Genomic DNA, 16,525 nt, shown 5'->3' on the forward strand with positions numbered 1-16,525 from the left:
GGAGAGGTGGAAGGTTAGGGGGAGAGGCAGTAGGAAAAAAAAAAGGCTTTCAAATTGAGATAGCCATTTAAAAGATTAATTTATGTGTGGATTTTAGCATGGGATGTTATTGCTACGGGGGGCACATGATCAAGGGAGGGGGAATACTGCGTTAGCGACTCTAAACTAAAGAGCAGAAAAAATAAATTGCCAGAAAGCTGATGTGGTCAGAGGCTTTGCCAGTCCTTTGTAATGCTGGCCACACTAGACAAACACCAAATGAACCTGAGCCCTTGAAAAGCAATTGTCTAAAATTGCTCTTGTTGACACTGCATCTGTATTGCAATGGACATGCCTGTGTGCTGCTGCTGTACCTGCAGCTTTGCAGGGCAGGAACCAGCCCCTCAGGTGGGCACAGCAGTGCCAACAGGGCCAGCCAAGCTCCTCAGTGTGCTTTGGGTGGTTGCTGGGCACACATTAGCCTTGCAGAGGTAGTTTTAGGCCCTGAAGGTTGCTGGTTCATGGGTGTTATGTTTTTGTGCCACTTGTGGTGCCACTAAAGCCAATGTTGGTGTAGGAGCAATCTCAGGAGCAGTGGGAGGCTGCTTCTCAGAATCACTGAATCACACAATTATTAAGGGTGGAAAAGACTGTAACAATCATTGAGCCCAATGGCCAGCCCACCCCCACCATGCTCACTGACCATGTCCTCAGTGCCACACCCACATGGCTCTGGAACACCTCCAGGGATGGTGACTGCACCACCTCCCTGGGCAGCCTGTGCCACTGCAGCACCGCTCCTTTGGAGAAGAAATTCTTCCTCATATCCAACCTGAACCTCCCATGGTGCAACTTGAGGCCATTCCCTCTCATCCTATCACTGTTATCTGGGAGCAGAGGCCGACCTCCACCTCACTACAACCTCCCTTCAGGTCATTATAGAGAGTGATGAGGTCTCCCCTGAGCCTCCTCCTCTCCAGCCTGACCAACCCCATTTCCCTCAGCCGCTCCCCATCGCACTTGTGCTCCAGACCCCTCACAGCTCCGCTGCCCTTCTCTGGACACGCTCCATGGCCTCCATGTCTTTCTGGCAGTGAGGGGCCCAGAACTGAGCACAGCTGAGCTGAGCACAGGAGGTGCAGCCTCACCAGCACACAGAGCCGATCAGCCCCCGCTCCCGCTGACTCTCAAGCCCACCAGCCGCACACCGCCGTGCCGTGCCGTGCCGTGGGCAGCCCCGGGGCGGGCCGTGCCGTGGGCAGCGCCGAGCGCCGCCGGATCCCGCCCCCGCGCCCCGCCGAGGAGCGCTCCGGCGCGCGGCTCCTCCTCCTCCAGCGCCGCTCCGCCGGCAGCAGTCGGGCCTGACACCCGCGCCCGGCGGCGGGGCCTGGCCTGGGCGGGGGGCGGAAGGGAGCGAGGGGAGGGAGGCGAAAACCCAAACAAACAAACCGAAACAAAAACAACAAATCAAAGGGAAAACAGAAGCACCTCCACCACAGCTGACCCCCCCCCCGGCGGGTCACATGACGTGACCGGATCTCGCCCGCTCCCCGCCGCGCAACAAAGAACCGGGAGCCCCGCGCCGCGATGGCACCGTGAGCGGCGGCCCCGCCAGGTGAGCGGCCGGTGGGCGGCGGGATCCCCCTCCCCTGCACCCGCCGGAGGGGACTTTCTGCGCTCTGCCGCTTCGTGGGGGGTTGCGCCGAGCGGCCCCGACCGCTGCGGGGCTGCGGCGGGACGTCGGGAGCCGATGGGGTGGACGCTGCGAGGGTGTCCGCGGTCACACAGCGCCTGGTCGGGGCCGGCTGCCCCGAGCTGCCCCGCGCGGTCTGCTCTGAGCGAGCTGCGTGTGTCGCTTCCCATCCCGCCGTGACCTCTGGGGCAGAGCGTTGGGGTGATGCTGGTTTTTGGCGGAGCTCCGTCCGGGTCCGAAGTGCCGCTCCCCGTTCAGCAGGAGTGTGGCTCGGAGTTATGACAGCGGGTGACACGGGGGTGACGCTGAAGTTGGAGGGCTGGACGCTGGGATGGTGGCGTGGCTATAGCCGGTGTCGGCAGCTTAACATCCCAAATCTACCGTCTGCATGGCACAGTCAGAGGCCGGAGATCGGGGCAGGAGGAGCCCGGTGGGCCCACAGCCCCTTGTGTGTGCATAGCATGGGGCAGTGCTGCGAAGGGAGCAGCACTTTGCACGGTTTCTTCTTTTCCTTCTTCAATTTTCTTCTTGGCCCGTGACCTTCGCCGCCACGATGCTGAAATAACGTGCTCCTAGGCATCACCAGCATCGTCTGCGCTTGCCAAGTGGCCGCCCAGCAGGGATTGAACGCCTCCAGGCCTGGCTGCGTCCGACTAGGAGTGCCTGTGGGCTGGCGGCTCCCTCGGGCACTTATCTTGGCTTGTGGGAACAGGCAAGGAACTGCAGCTCCTTCCAGGGGAAGGTGCTGGGCTGGATGTGCTGCTGTGAACCTGGATTCAGAATAAGCGAAGTTGAGGGGTGAGGAGGAATGAGGCAGGGCAGGACGTGCTCTGTGTGTGCCTCAGGGTCTGTCCAGAGCTGCACTGGGGCCCATGATGGTGTGTGTCAGGGTGGGCCATGTTGGCAGGTAGTTTGTGCGCATCTTCATGCAGATGGGCTTTGAGTTTGTTTATAATGAAAGCTGTGGATCTTACTGAGCGGTTAGAGCAGCAAGTGTTCCAAACTTGGGGCAAAGCAGAGAGCAGACAGTGCTCATTTTAATTGCTCCTTTCTCCTCCAGCCGTTCTTTATCTGCAGCACCTTTTCCTAATTCCTTCCGTTCACAGCCATGGTGGGGAACAGAAGAGGATTTGTCAATAGCCAGCTTGGTTTCTGCTGATTAGTGCTGAAAGTATGACTGCTCTTAATGTAACCAGCTGTGCCGTGAGGGCCTGGAACTGGGATCTGGCAGCGTGCTTGGTGTGGGTCGTTAGTGGCTGTGGAAGACTAATGACAGGCTGACAACTTGTGTCCTCAAAATGAGGAGGAAAGGTTGGTTTCTCCCCTGGAGCAGGGAGGAGGTTTGAAGTGAAGATTAGTGTGTCTGTCCATTCCCTTGGGACAAAAAAACAACGCATGGCATATTTTTGAATCCGAGTCATCAGGTAGAATTTATTTCAAGTATTTTTAGGCTCTTACGGACTCGGTGTGCTTTGGTTGTATTTTCTGTTGCCCTGCTGGGAAGTCTTGCTCAGGTTTGCTCTGACTGGGCTCAGAATGGTAGCGAGAGAGCCTCTGGCTGTGCCCCTTTCAGGTCTGAGCAGAGCAGCAGTGCTTTGGAAGGGTAGGGGCAGCAGCCATGTAACGAATACCTTCTCTGCAGAGATGCTAAGGAGCAGCACAAGCCACCCAACCCCTCTGTGCTGCTGGAAGCATGTGAGCGTGGGAGCAGGGAGTCATGGAGCGGGCTGTCTGCCCTGTGGGCTGCACACACTACAGGGAAAGGGAGCATGGGAGGCTCCTGGCACCAGCCCAGCCCGCCTTCCCCATCCCTCTAAGCTCTGCTGCTGCAGAGGGGCAGTACGGACTCTAATGTGTGATGTGCCTGGTCTGCTAAGTCACTTTGGGGCAGTCACAGTGGGGATGCGCGGCTTCAGAGTGATTATTAGTGTCGGATGACTTGGCCAGGATTGTGTAATGACACCGAGCAAGAGATAAAAGGTTTTATATCCCATAAACTTGGTTCTCGCTCCAGGGTGATCTGCGAGGCTTTTGAAAATGTGTGAGTTTGATGGCTCGCTAGTAGCTGCAAATAGGTGCAAACATAAATCACTTGAAACAAGTCTCTGAAAATAAGAACAAACACAGATGTAGGCTATAGGCAGAAAAATGAAAAGAAGGGCTAATTACTATTTTTTTCTATATATTTTTAAAATGATGCTTAATCCTGTGGATATGGTTCTGGAAGTGACCCGGCAGCTCCTGCAATTTATTCATTTATTTAAAGAAGCTTTGTAGTTCACCTTGAAAACCGCTTCCTGCCATATGGTTATATTATTTCCCTATGCCGCATTTTTTTTTTTTTGCTAATTATCAAGACCATTTGCTTTAAAATAGGTGTTTTTAATTTCACAGCCTTGTCTGCCTCTCCTGCTTGATCCTGCCCTGGAGTCAAGAGGCTGTGTCTGTTCGTTCTCCATGGCAACGGGTTGTGATTTACTTATTTCAATTTAATTAAAAAGCAGCTATCAAATTCTAGGCATCTTATATGTTCCTTGTATTAGAAAAATATCGGTGGCTCAGCCTCCGCCAGCCTCAGAAAGGATATTCTCAGCCTGAGCTGCTCATGCCTTCTGCAGTTTCTTCCTTTTGGAACGGTTTGGGAGAGGGAATGGTGCCACGGCCTGGCTAGAGGTTGAGGGGATGGGAGGCCTGGATGTGGGAACCTGGACCTGAAGGCCTGGGCAGAGAAACCTGTATATGGGGCCTGGAGTGGGGAGCCTGGATTCCAGGGCATGAATGGAAAGGCTTGGACTCCAGGGCCTTGGTGGCAGCACTGGGTGCCAGTTCCAAGCACCCAAAAGGCTGCCGGTCCCCTCCTGCTGTCCTGCAGCTGCAGGGACATCGCAGGCCACGCTGTGGAAACATGGGCACCCCAGGCCTTGCATAGAAGGTACATGTGGGCCGTGGGCTCCGTGTGTTGGGCCCCCTGCGGTGGCTGCATCCCAGGAGCCATTTTGTGAGGTAGCGCTGGGCTGTGGTGGCAGGGCTGTGTGGAAGGGGTGCACACAGCTGGACTTCCTGCAGTGAAGAGGCAGAAAATGGCAGCCCTGCTGGAAATGGTGTGGTGTTTACCAGCAAACCCAGTGTGAGAGAGAGAGCAAGTCCAAATCCTTCACGTTGGCTTTGTTTCTGTTGCTGTTTTCTGATCCTTCTTGATGCCTGTCTGTTCTTCGATGCACATGTGATACAGCTTGGGTTTTCAAGCTGGTCACAGTAGAGAAGCCCCAGTGCCCTCTTGGGTTAAGTGTGCCTGGTATTTGTATGCAGGCTAGAATTGAGTTTAATCCTGAATTAGTTTTCCAGCGGCTGTGGCTATACAAAAACCAGTCCGTGTTGGTCAGGGATAAGGAAACGAAGCTGCTGGCCAACGCAGGGAAGGTGCCAGGAGAGGACTTGCAGGGTGGAGTCCAGGAGTGTGCGGGTTTACTGACCCAGAGGTGCTAGGTTTGGTGGTAAACAGCCTATGCGATAAGACAGTGCCAAAATGAGCACTGCTTTGTCTCCAGCACCACCTTCCTGGTTCTTATAGGGTGGTTCTGCTGTGGTGAGTGGCTCGGGGAGAGCTGGGCACATTGGGCTGTACAGTGCTTCTGAGCTGCAGGAACGCGCGGAGGAAGAAAAGTTGGCTGTGTGTTTTTATTAAACCTGGAGGAGCAGTTAGCATCAGAAGAGCGCCTGCATATTTTATTTTCCTTCTCTTTAGCGGTGCTGCTCCCTGTGCTTTTTTGCAGGCGGTTATTTTAACGTCAGGCTCAGGTTTTTGCTCCTCTTGGCCCTGCCAAAGCCCGGGAGGCTGCGATAAAGTGTTGGACGCTCTCCTGGCTGGCAGATCTCCATTAACAAAATGATGTGTGTGGTTTTCAGCTGCAGATTCTTCATTCCTGGTGATCACGCACGAAGCTAATAAAAACAAATAAAACAAAAAAGCAACACCCCAGAGTGGGCTTTTGTTTGGTGCTGTATTTAAGCAGATACATTCACCAAATTTACGTCCCACTGGTGGCTTCCTTAACCCTTTATTACTGGTTTTAGTGGTGTGCAGGCACGATCTGTATTCCTTAATAGTGTATCTGTTCCTCTTCCTTAGCCAGCTTTGAAGCAGACCTCTGTGGTATTAATTTCTGTATAGACTGTATCCTCATCTATAAAATAAAGGGAACGTTTCATACAAGCAGCTGTGAAGTTGCATTTATTGTCTGTAAATTGCTTTTAGTAATTGAGCTGAGGAGGTGGAAGGGAAGAAAGACAGTGAAGTAAAATGGGCTTGATTTTTGAATTTATTTATTTATTTTAAAATCGAAGAGAACCGCATTATTTGTTCATCTGATGTAGAGCTGAGGGGGGAAGAAAAATTCTTTACCAGCAGCACCCTGAAACTAATTGTTAAATCTGTAATGGAAACAGACATTTCTGAGCGTAGTGATGAAGGCAGCCATCTTGTTGGATGATAGGAGTCCAATTTAAAAAGAGGAACAATTATTATTGGAAATCCTGCAGCACTGCTCGTGTTTTTGCCTGGTATGGGTCTGCTCGGTTTGAGTGTGTGTCTTTACCTTCATGGCTGCCTTGTCTCCTGAGTGCAGGTGGGTAGACCTTAGTGACAGGTAAAACTTAGTTTTGTGCTTCTTAGTAAACACATCTATTGCAGGCTTTCTGGCTTAGCCTCATCTTTTGTGCTGGCACCACACTGTCATGTAGCTGAAGGTGGGTTTTGTTGCAGTCTGGCTGCTGGCTCTGTCCAGAAGGGGAGGTTGAGCTGTGCCCTTGTGCTGCTCCGGTGTGCGCGAGTTCAACATGTGCAGCTTTTGGAAAATGGACTTGGTAAAAAAAATACATGTGTTTAAAAATAAATAAATAAAAAAGCACAGCAAAAATAACATGAATAGTTTCCTCCTGGGATGGAGAACTGAACCTGCTCACCAGGTTCAGGCTAGTACCAGTGCTGCTGCGCGGGAGGGGTGAGGTTTATGTTGCCAGAAGTGAAAGGTGGGGAATGAAGGAAAGGTGGAAATGGGGCCCCCCTTTTTTGGCAGCAGTGAACTATTAGTCTCCTTCAGCTGTAATGTGAAACCTCGCCCTCAGCCTTCAGTCTCAGCTCCCTCCCTTCCCCTCTCTCCTCTCATTCTTTCCCCAGGATCAGCTCATGTGTGCTTCCAGATGCTGATCCCATTTCCAAGCTGTACTTTCAAAAGGGAAAGGGAAGAGGTTGAGTTTCACCACCTCGTCAGGAAGACAGCCTGTTGCTGTTAGGGTACTTGCTAATTACTTGAGCCTATAGATGATAAACGGCTTATAGAGCAGTAGCCGTATCTCTGCCTCAGGCAAGGACAGCTGTGGGCATCACCACATATGGGGATGGTGGCATGTGTGGCTGAGTTTGGTGCTGGTGAGACCGGGGGGTCCTCAAGGTTTGTGGTGAAGGACGAGAGCAGGATGATACCTGGGTCCCCCTTTGGTGGGAGCAGCAGCACAGCACAGCATGCAGCCAAGATGCAGAGGTAGGGCAGCAGACCAGACTCCTTGGCAAACAACCAAGGGACCTTGCTTCCACTGAATGGCACGAACGGCCACTCAGCCTCACTCTGCTTTTGTAGACCCGTGTCTCTGTGCCATCCCTTGCTGGTGGCAGGGAAGAGGCACGTGCAGCCTGATGAGATGCACGGCCACGTGTGCACTTAGCAGGGGCACGGTGTGGGTCAGAGTGCGCATTTAGGAGATGAGATGGAGATGTCTCCTGGCCCTCAGTGATTGCTTTACAGCTACTGGTGCAGATCCTGCGCTGCCTACTGAGTTTTATAAAGCACGGGGGTGAAGATGATGTCACCAGGGGGTTGTTTGCCAAAAGCAACAGGGTGTGGGGAGCCTTTGTGTGCATGGACCGACCGAGCAGCCATACCTGGTGGGAAGGGCAGGTGGCGATTGGTGCGGCACAAATTGGAGATGTTTGTGCAGCTGTTTTCAAATAACAGTAGGGAGAGGTGGGGGAGTTTGCTCCAATTTGAGGGTTGTTAGGGATGTGTATCCTTCTGCTTTTACTTTTTTCTTTGTGTTAAACATTTAAGCCTAAATTCTTCTTGTCGGTATTTGAAGACATTATGGGAAAAGAGGGATTACTGTGGGGCTACGTTGCTTTACAGGGTAAGATTATACACCGGGTGGCTGTTAGAGTGGATTTGTGTTCCGGTAGTGGAGTGCATAAAGGAAAGAACTGGTGTATTGATATTAAATAATGGTGCCACTGGATATGCTGAGCACAAAGTGGCTTTGTTTTCAAGGATGTGTTTTTATAAATCTTACACGCTTATAAGCCAGCTGCACTATTAAAGACGAAAGAATCACCCTGTGTTTATAAGAGGGGGGCAGTACAGAAAAAGCTGTAAGTAATCTCATAGAGAGGTATGGTTTTCCTCCATCCCTCGCACTTGTTTGCAGGCCTGGGGCAGGTGTTGGAAAAGGAGCTGCGTGGCCAGAGTCCTCCTGGGAGCTGCTGCTGCTCTGCCTGATGCCACGGGTGTCAGGTGGGGGTCACATATATGTGCGGAAGCTGCTGCTGGCTTCATCTCCTGTGCTGCTCATCCTGGCTCATGGTCTTGGGTGTTACTGGGGCCTGGGGCCCTCTGCACAGCTGTGGCAGTCGCTCTGGTACCGGCAGGTGACGGCGTTGCAGCTGTCTCCAGCAGTGTCCCATCTGCCTTGCAGATGGGCAGAGGGATGCAGGGAAGGATCAGGGCCCTGTTTGGAGCCTCTGTGTCCTCAGGCTGGAAGTGTTGAGGGTGTGTTAGAGTTCATACGCCGGGCTGCAGTAATCACACAGCACTGGGAGAACAGGGGGAGGAGAGCACGTGAGGGTCACTTCCGATAGATTAGCAAAGAACGGGTATTACGGTGCCAGCAGAAGACATCCTTCTGTGGAGGTTCCCAGCCAGGAAATACCTAAAAAAGCTCTCCCTGAGGGTGAGAGGAAAGCCGGATAGGTCTGCGCGCTAATTAATTGCCCAGATATGGCTGCAGGAGCAGCTTGGAGAAGGGAGTGGAGAGGGGGAAAATAGGAATTTCCTGATTCTAGTTTGCAAAACTTTGACTGCAGAAGGAATTTTCAGACACAATGACTGGAAAGCAGGGCTAAGATTAATAGTTAGCCTCATCTTCTTTTGCACTGCCTGCTCCTGGATAGTGTTAGCTGAGCATCAGTTGAAGCAGCACAGAGCATCCTTGGGAACTGATGGCATTAAGCAGAAAGAAGGAGTGAATCTGATTAGCTCTGCTCTTCGTGCATTAAGCAGAAAGACTGACTGAAACGTGATTGCAAACAGATAACAGCAGTGTGCGCATGCAGCATACCACGACCCAGCGCATGGGGTGGTGGGTCCAACCATGTGATGGAGTTGTTCCTTGTAATTGAAGGCACTTGCTGTTCAGCTGAGGTTTCTGTCACGCTTTCTCACTGCCCCTTTGGTTGCTGACTACTGTTTTGCACTTGAGGATCCCTGTGAGTCCCTCCCAAGTCAAGGTATTTGATGATTCTCTGATTCTGTGACAGCACAGCCCTGCGATGTGTGCCCTGTTGAGTGCTCCCATGGCTGCCCTGGCCCAAGGGCTGGCAGGAAGGGGTGCAGAGGCCAAAGAGCCCTTGCTATTTCTGCCGGCCCCTTGCTGCCTGCAGGTGGCCAGATGCACTTTCCGATGGCCTCCGGCTGCATGGATGGGTGGCTGCCAGCAGCACATGGTGCGGGTGGGAGGAGGAGGTGTTGATAGTCAGGAAAAATGCTGTGGGTACCACAGAGGGTAATGAACATCTCCTCTCACTGCTCTCCCCATGCATCAAAGCGCACTTAAAAAAAAAAAAAAAGCCTTCATCTTTGACCCCCATTAATGGCTGGCTCGGGCTGTGTGAGAGTTTTACGAGGCTGCTGCTGCTCCCACAGAGTTTAATTATTTAGTGTGTGAGGTAGAGGCTGGTGCCTGCTGAATCCCAGGGTTCAAGCCCTGCTGACCAGCCCGTGGGGTTGGTTACAGGCGCAGTCGGGTTGGGTGTGAAGCCACGTGTTGTGGGGATCCTGGTGGAGCTCTGGGCTGCAGCCACATGGCCCCTGGTGGGGCTGAGCATGTCGTCCTCTTGCTGTCCCTGCTCTGTGCAGGCTCTGTGTCCTGACCTTCAAGGGCTTGACGGCTTGGGAGAGCCCCAGCTGCTCTGCTGCTGTCTCCCCTTGCATGCTGGATCTCCTCTTTCCTGCTCAGCATGGGCCTGTCTGCACCCTTGGGGTGTGCTGGTGGGCTCAATGTGCTGTCCCTGCTCACCCCATTCTATTTCTTCCCTCTCCTATGCCTCTTTCCTTTCCTTTGCTGTGGGACCGATGTACTTGGAGATGGGGTTGGGCTAAGGTGGCAGAGGGAGGGCGGAGGGGTGGAAGGGGCTTTCACTGGTAGATGGCACTTTGTGCCACCAACTTATTCTTTAATTTCTTTTGATTATGGGCCTAGCTAAATCAGCTGGATCTGCTAGACAGATACCAGGTGCTCTGCGTCCTGTCTCCATATTCTACTCTGTTTTTCTATTTTTTTTTTTTCCCTGAAAATTAATAGGATTCTGCCCATTGATGATTAAAACATCGCCTGGAGTTTGGGAATGGATCAGATGCGTCAGTCAGATGCTACCACATTGCACCCAAAGAGAGGAATGCCATCCAGCTGGGGGTAGGGTCTGATTTTTCTTTCCCCCCATCAGTGTGTAGAGTTACTGAAAAACCTTCCTGTTGTTTTTTTTTTGATTTTTTTTTTTTTTTTTTTTTTGGTTAATGCAAGAATTTGTACTAGAAAATACTGGCTTTCAAAATGGTTTACTGTATTGTTTGAGGAATTGCCTGCTTTCTTCTCTTTTTGGTGTGGAGCTCTGTTGTGCTTGTTATATTCAAAATGTTATTAATAAGCTCGAGTCTTTGTGGGGTTTTGGCAAAGAAAACGTTTCAGTAACTATTTCAAGTATTCGGGGAGGGATTTTTTCTGTTTTAAATGAGAAGTGAATCTATTCTTGATTGCTAAGAAAGACAAAATTTGTTGAACTTGTTTTTTGAAATGCCAAAGTTCCGTTCATTTATCTCAGTTCTGGAAATCGATGTGAAATGGACCAAACTTGCAAGAGGGGAGAGAAGGAAAAATGATCAGTAGGAAGCTGCCTCTTTTTATATCTACATTGCTTCACAGGTTTCTGGCTGCTGCAGGTATAGCACGGAACCTGGAAGGAGATAAAAGGTCTGGGAGAACGCAGAGCTGGAGCCTCACACTCTTCCCATTGCAGGTTGCTGCCCGAAGTGGCTCTTTGGCTGCCAGCCATGTGCTAGTGCCCATTATCCTGGCTGGTGCGGGCTCGGCTGGCTCAGCAGAGCGGCTGCAGAGACAAAACACGGCTCCAGCTCTCAGAAGCGGGGTGGGCTGCCCGGGTCGGGGAGGAGACACGCGTGAGGGCTCTCATCTGGAAAAATGCAGCTCCTGTGGCGCTTGCTTGAAATCCAGAGTTACCGATGCTTCACGTTGCTTTCCCGTTCTCATTGAAATTGCTTTTTGCCTTGGAAAGGAAGGGTCTTAAAACTGAGGGTTTCGATGGAGCTTGCTGCAGAGTGATTCTTTCCTCCTCAGTATGTGAGCTTCCTGAATGAATGATTTTGAAGTGAAGTAATATTCCCCTGCAGGGCCTGCCTCTCTCAAGTCTTTAGACTGTCACAGCAACAGCACGACTACTAGTGCAGTATTAATAATTTATGTGTGTCCCTCATTTTGGACCGTTGTCAGTCATTACAGCCTCGGCAGGCTGGGAGAGATGAGAAAAGCACAGCTACGCTTTGCTGCGATTCACTCTGCATATCTTCTCCGGGTAGGCAACGGCTTTCAGTCTCCAGAGAGCGTCTATCTGGAACCTTTTAGCAGTGCTAAATTTACAGAAATAATACCAGAAAATAGCCTGGCGGTGTCTCGTTTCAGTGATCTCTGTGCACAGCTGTACTGCTTACATTGGACTCTGCAGCAAGGGTGGTTCAGATGATGGTGAGCTCTGCCTGCCTGCAGTAGGTGAGGGAGGGGCGAGCTCTCTGTGGGTCCCTCCTGGGCAATGGGCCCAGCCACGTTTTACTTATGTGCTGCGAGCAGTTTTCTTCAGAATTGAGCTTTGTGGCCTTGATTCTAACCCTTTAGCCTGTTTTCAAAAAGAGGGAGGGAGATGGTTGGAAGGTTTGTGTGCTGCCAAGGTGTTCTTCCTTGAGGTAAGGAGCAGGGGCTCTGAATTCAGTGAAAACAGGTCTTCAGAAATAAGGCTGATGGAGGGATGTCACTGGAGGACTCGACTGGTTTACATACAAAGTGTTGGTGTGCCTGTGCTTGTGCTGAATTCTGGAGCTTGGCGTTGCAAGCTTTTGCTTTCTGTAAAAGCTCAGTGGTCCACAGGGAGCTTCTCCTTCACGTCCCGTTGGAAGCACCGCGCTGTGTTTTGGGGAGCTTTGAAGGCGCAGTGAGCGTGAACTAGTTGGCATGTTTCAGCAGGTATGTGTGCATGTACCGAGCAGCTTGAGTCATAGCAGCCCACCTGGAGCGGTGTGTAGCGAGCGGGTAAGTCCTTGGCAAGAAGGAAGAGCTCTCGCTCTGGTCTGCTGCTGGTGATCTGGGATGCTTCAGTGCAGAGAATGGGGAATGTGGGGGATGTGGTTTTCCTGCTGTTGGCGATGCGTGGATGGATGGACTGATGGATGGATGAATGGGTGGATGGACAGGACTTTCTAGTAGAGAATGTTCTGCAAAGAATTTGAGCTGTATTTGCAGCCTGACAGCTTGGCTGCTGAAAGGCTGATTTCGAGAATAATTGTTTTGGGGGAAACGAATGTTTCTTTAAAAGTGGATTACATTGTTTCAAATTCTGTTTTTGAACATCTTGGCTTGGAAAAAGCGTTGGCTCAAAAATTGCTGCATGTGTGCAGAAGGATCTGCAGAAAGATTAATGGATAAGAAGAAACTTGGTCTAATTGTTTTGTGTTGCATTCATTAAAGTATCTTTTCATTTGAGATTTGATTTTCTTTTTGCCGTGATTTGTACCTTTGTAGCTCAAGGCACAAATCCTCCCAGATTCTCTGTATTGTTAAGTCTTCCTCAAAGCTCGTATGTGCAGTTTGAAGGGGGGGGGGGGAAGAAAAGATGTAACTAAATTAAGATTTCTTGAACCTAAATTATAATATGCAAATCCCAGATTCAATTGGCTGTGCTGCTGCTGAATGATTATAGCTCAGAAAGCAACCAAGGTGCCATCTTGGACTTGAGATTGCTTGGTTGCAGCAGTAGGAATTGTTTTTCTTTTTCCAGCTGAGCAGGGGCTGGAGCCTTGCTCCTGATCCTACATGCGTGCACTTCATTAAATATACACATGCGTTTGTAACAAAGGACTTCCTGCAAAGCAGCTCTGATTTCTTCTGCAAAACAGAGGATTGGGAAGCTGAATGGAAGACTCTTCTTTTTTTTTTTCTTCTTCTTCTTTTTTTCTCTCTCTCTTCCTCTTTACAAGAAGTTACTTTAAATAGGGAGCTGTTCAGCAGGTTGCAACCAGAATTCTATAATAAGATCTCTGTTCGCTCTCCCTACTTTTTCGCATGCAAATTTGTGGCTGTAATTATATGACAGCTGCCCTCTTGGTTGACATGCAGCAGATTGAACTGGGGATCTCCAGAGCTAAAAGTGTGAGCTGCTACTCTGTGAGCTAGAGCTCCATAGCTGGAGGCTGTAATGATCTATATCCTTCATGACTGAGCGGAGAAGGGAGCTGCAAAAATCACTCGCTGAGTTATGGTGAGTACATGGTACTCCCAGGGTGTACTGAGCCTTTCTGTGAGTGGTTTGTGATAATTGTACAAACCGTTGTCAACTTAGTGGCGCTTTAAAATGACACTCCATTTTGAAGCCTTTCTAACCTTAAATTAAATGACTTTGCTAAAGCATGTTAGTTGGGCTCGGGCATTTGCTGCTGTCCATGTGCCTTGTGCTTCACCATAACAGTTTGTTTGCCATAGACGGCACAGCGGGAGCTTTGTCAAAACAAAGAAAGGAGAAGCTGGAATTGCTGGAATCTCTCCTCTTCCCCGAGGACCTGGAAAACCTGAGCAGTGCCAAAGTGTGTCAGGCTGAGGAAAAATCAATGGGAGCAGAACCATATGGAGCTCCACGAGTAGTGTCAGCCGTGGGCAGCTTCTGCAACCAGTGTGTTGGGAGCAGGAGGGAAGCGTGTTACAAGCGGAGACATTCGTTTTGAACTCAGGGAGGTTCTTAATGCCTCTTTCCCTGCCCCGTTAACAAAAGACAAAGAAGAAAGGTGTCTGCTCACCCTAAATGGGCCAAAATACATATTCCTGTAGAACTGTGCAGTTCAGAACCAAGCGGATCTTTCTCCCTGTTTTTAAAAATATGAAAAATGGAAGGTGAGAAGGAGGTCATTAAACATGAAGTCAATGCCAAGATGCGAAAGCATTAATGCCAGCCCACTGTGTCAGAAGCTTATTTGATAGCAACTCTGCTATTAAGAGACATGCTCTCTGCTGTAAATTAAGATCACCTCCATATATACCAGGCCATGCCAGTTTCACAAGTACGACCCTGGTCCCTGAGATTACCTGATCCTGCACCACTTTGAGTGCTGTTCCCACGTGCGCTGCCTGCAGCCTTCCCGCTGTCTCCTCCCGCATGCATTGCTTTGCCAGCAGGCAGCGGTGCCTTGGCTCCAGCCCCACAGCCCAAGCGCTGCTCCTGGAGGCAGGCACGGGGCTGGGAGCCCACATCAAGGGCCTGGGTCACGATGAGAGGCATGCTAGTCACTTGGAGCAGGCTGTCTAGAATCCAGGCTGCTGGCAAGCCAGCAAGTAGAAGCTGATGCAGCATTCATGTGCATGTCTACCTCGGATGGAGCCAAGTCCAAGGAATCTGTTACAACACAGCTATCCCCTGACCTAATTACATTGCTGTTAGCACACAGATGTTGTTTCCCACGTGTAGGGTCCACTTGCTGCCTTCCAAGCCTTTTGTCTTTCTTTGTTGCCACTTCCTGAACTCCCTCAGTCCCTCATCTGCCCTTGCCAAGATAGGATGAATAAAGGAGAGGCGAATATATCTGATTTATATCACATCACTGTGAAATCAGGGCTATTTTCTGCTCTGTTCCTAGTACCGTCAGACATTTTGCTTACTCTCCTATCTGTCTTTGTGATATCAGTAGACCTCATTATGTGATGTGTATGTCTTTTACAGAATGGATGTAATTACTCCAGAGCTGGAGGGTACATGAACTGTGCAGATGATGACCTGTTAAAGCGTTCACAGCTGCAGCAGTTATGAGTACCAGAGATCTGGAATAGCTTCTTTTACACCTCCTTAGTGCCCTCCTCTGCCACCGGGCTGGACCCTGGATGTCACCGTCCTGTCTTTTGGTCACCTTGTTCATGTTCTGTTCATGAGCTGTATCGTCTTTATGGCTGCCTTCTGCTCCTCAGTGCTCTGCCAGGAGTTAGTTCTGTGGTGTCTGTGGACAGTCCCCACTCCTTTGGTCCTCATCCTCCTTACTCCTCAGAGGTCTTTGTCCACCTTCCATCAGTGCCTTACCATCACTTCTGCGCAGCTCAGCCTTTTTTCTGCTCCATTCTTAAGGGATACCGTTCTCACTTTCCCCATTCCCAAGTGGGAAGCGTACTTAAGTCTCACCTAGAAGCTTGTAAAACACGGCCATGCTGTCACCAGACTTTATTTTTACATCCCATTTGGTTACCTCTTTCCAGTTAGCCGTGTAAAGGCCTGGGGCTGGCTGGAGCACATGTGTGTCAGGGTGTGTGAGGCCATGCCTGTTGGGCAGCCTCCCAAGCGTGGAATCGCCTCACTTATCCCTGAACCATATCAGCTGCCCCGCTGGGAAATGCAGGATGACCCCGGGTGCCAGCATGAAACCCCACGTGTCCCTGACCAGCTCCATAGGACACGTTCATCCCATCCCATCCCTGCCTGCTTCACCCATCCGTGCGCTCCCAGCTCCACGCTGCCCCGGGTTTAATTTTTGTTTAAGATCTTCGCTCCTTTAATGACAGCAGGAGCCGAGGGCTGTTCTCTGTGGGGGCTGTGGTGCGCGGCTGTGCTCGAGGTAATGAGACTTGATGAAAACCTCTTGTTATTGTGGCAAGATTTCTCCCTTCTCTGCATATAAGAAAAGGGGAGGGGGGAAGAAAAGAAAAAGTGACAGCCCCTGCTGGGTATGTTAATATATTTTTAATGGCTTGCATGCGGCTAGCTGAAGACTTATTTGTCCAGCCTGCAAAGGAAACAGAGCGTGTGGTGTTCTCTGCACCCTTGGCTGCGCGCAGCCCGGGGAGGTGACAGTGGGGGGCTGAGGGGAAATGTCACCAAAATCCTGATGGAATAGATGAGATCTGCTGGGGGAGAGGCAGAGAGAGAAGGTTTATCCCCAATATCTTCTCCCCAGCTCCTCCCCAGATCTTGCCTGGGTTCTTGTTTCCTTCAAGGGCCTGTGGGGTGTGGTGGAAACCACCCCACTGTAATCTCACTGTCGATGCATTGCCCCTTCTGGGGGGCAGCTTCTCTTCTTGCTTCTGAGGCAGCATCCCAGTGGGGTTGGAGCTACATTTCTGCCTTTATTTAGTTTTTAAATTGAAAGTTTGACTTCCTATTTGATTTTGGTGCCAGGGGATGGTGCTAGACTGGGAGCTCTACAGGGACATCCTTTGTAGCCGGCCCCTGCCAACGTGCCAGATTGCTGACTCTGAGCCAGACTGTCCCCTCTGATT

The 16,525-nt window shown here is 50.7% G+C and overlaps 2 protein-coding genes across 3 annotated transcripts in view; one reads left to right on the forward strand and one right to left on the reverse strand.

Annotated features, from left to right (window-relative positions):
• The window catches only part of LOC107313374 (translation initiation factor IF-2-like), a 9,145-nt gene extending 2,872 nt beyond the window's left edge, over window positions 1–6,273 (reverse strand). Inside the window, exons 1-2 of the mRNA XM_032444986.1 lie at window positions 6,268–6,273; window positions 1,177–2,015 (exon numbers count right to left, since the gene is read on the reverse strand). Coding sequence (XP_032300877.1) covers window positions 1,177–2,015; window positions 6,268–6,273 — 845 coding nt within the window. The remainder of the gene's footprint in view (window positions 1–1,176; window positions 2,016–6,267) is intronic.
• TCF20 (transcription factor 20) overlaps window positions 1,447–16,525 on the forward strand; it is a 109,759-nt gene continuing 94,680 nt past the window's right edge. Inside the window, exons 1-2 of one of the 2 annotated variants that reach the window (XM_015861459.2) lie at window positions 1,483–1,594; window positions 10,298–10,408. The gene's annotated coding sequence lies outside the window, so the exon portion shown is untranslated. Of the gene's footprint in view, window positions 1,595–10,297; window positions 10,409–16,525 lie in introns of both variants that reach the window. The other variant, XM_015861464.2, reaches the window with a different exon arrangement.

The sequence above is a fragment of the Coturnix japonica genome, chromosome 1, assembly GCF_001577835.2.
Source record: "Coturnix japonica isolate 7356 chromosome 1, Coturnix japonica 2.1, whole genome shotgun sequence".
In the NCBI taxonomy this organism is placed as follows: Eukaryota; Metazoa; Chordata; class Aves; order Galliformes; family Phasianidae; genus Coturnix; species Coturnix japonica.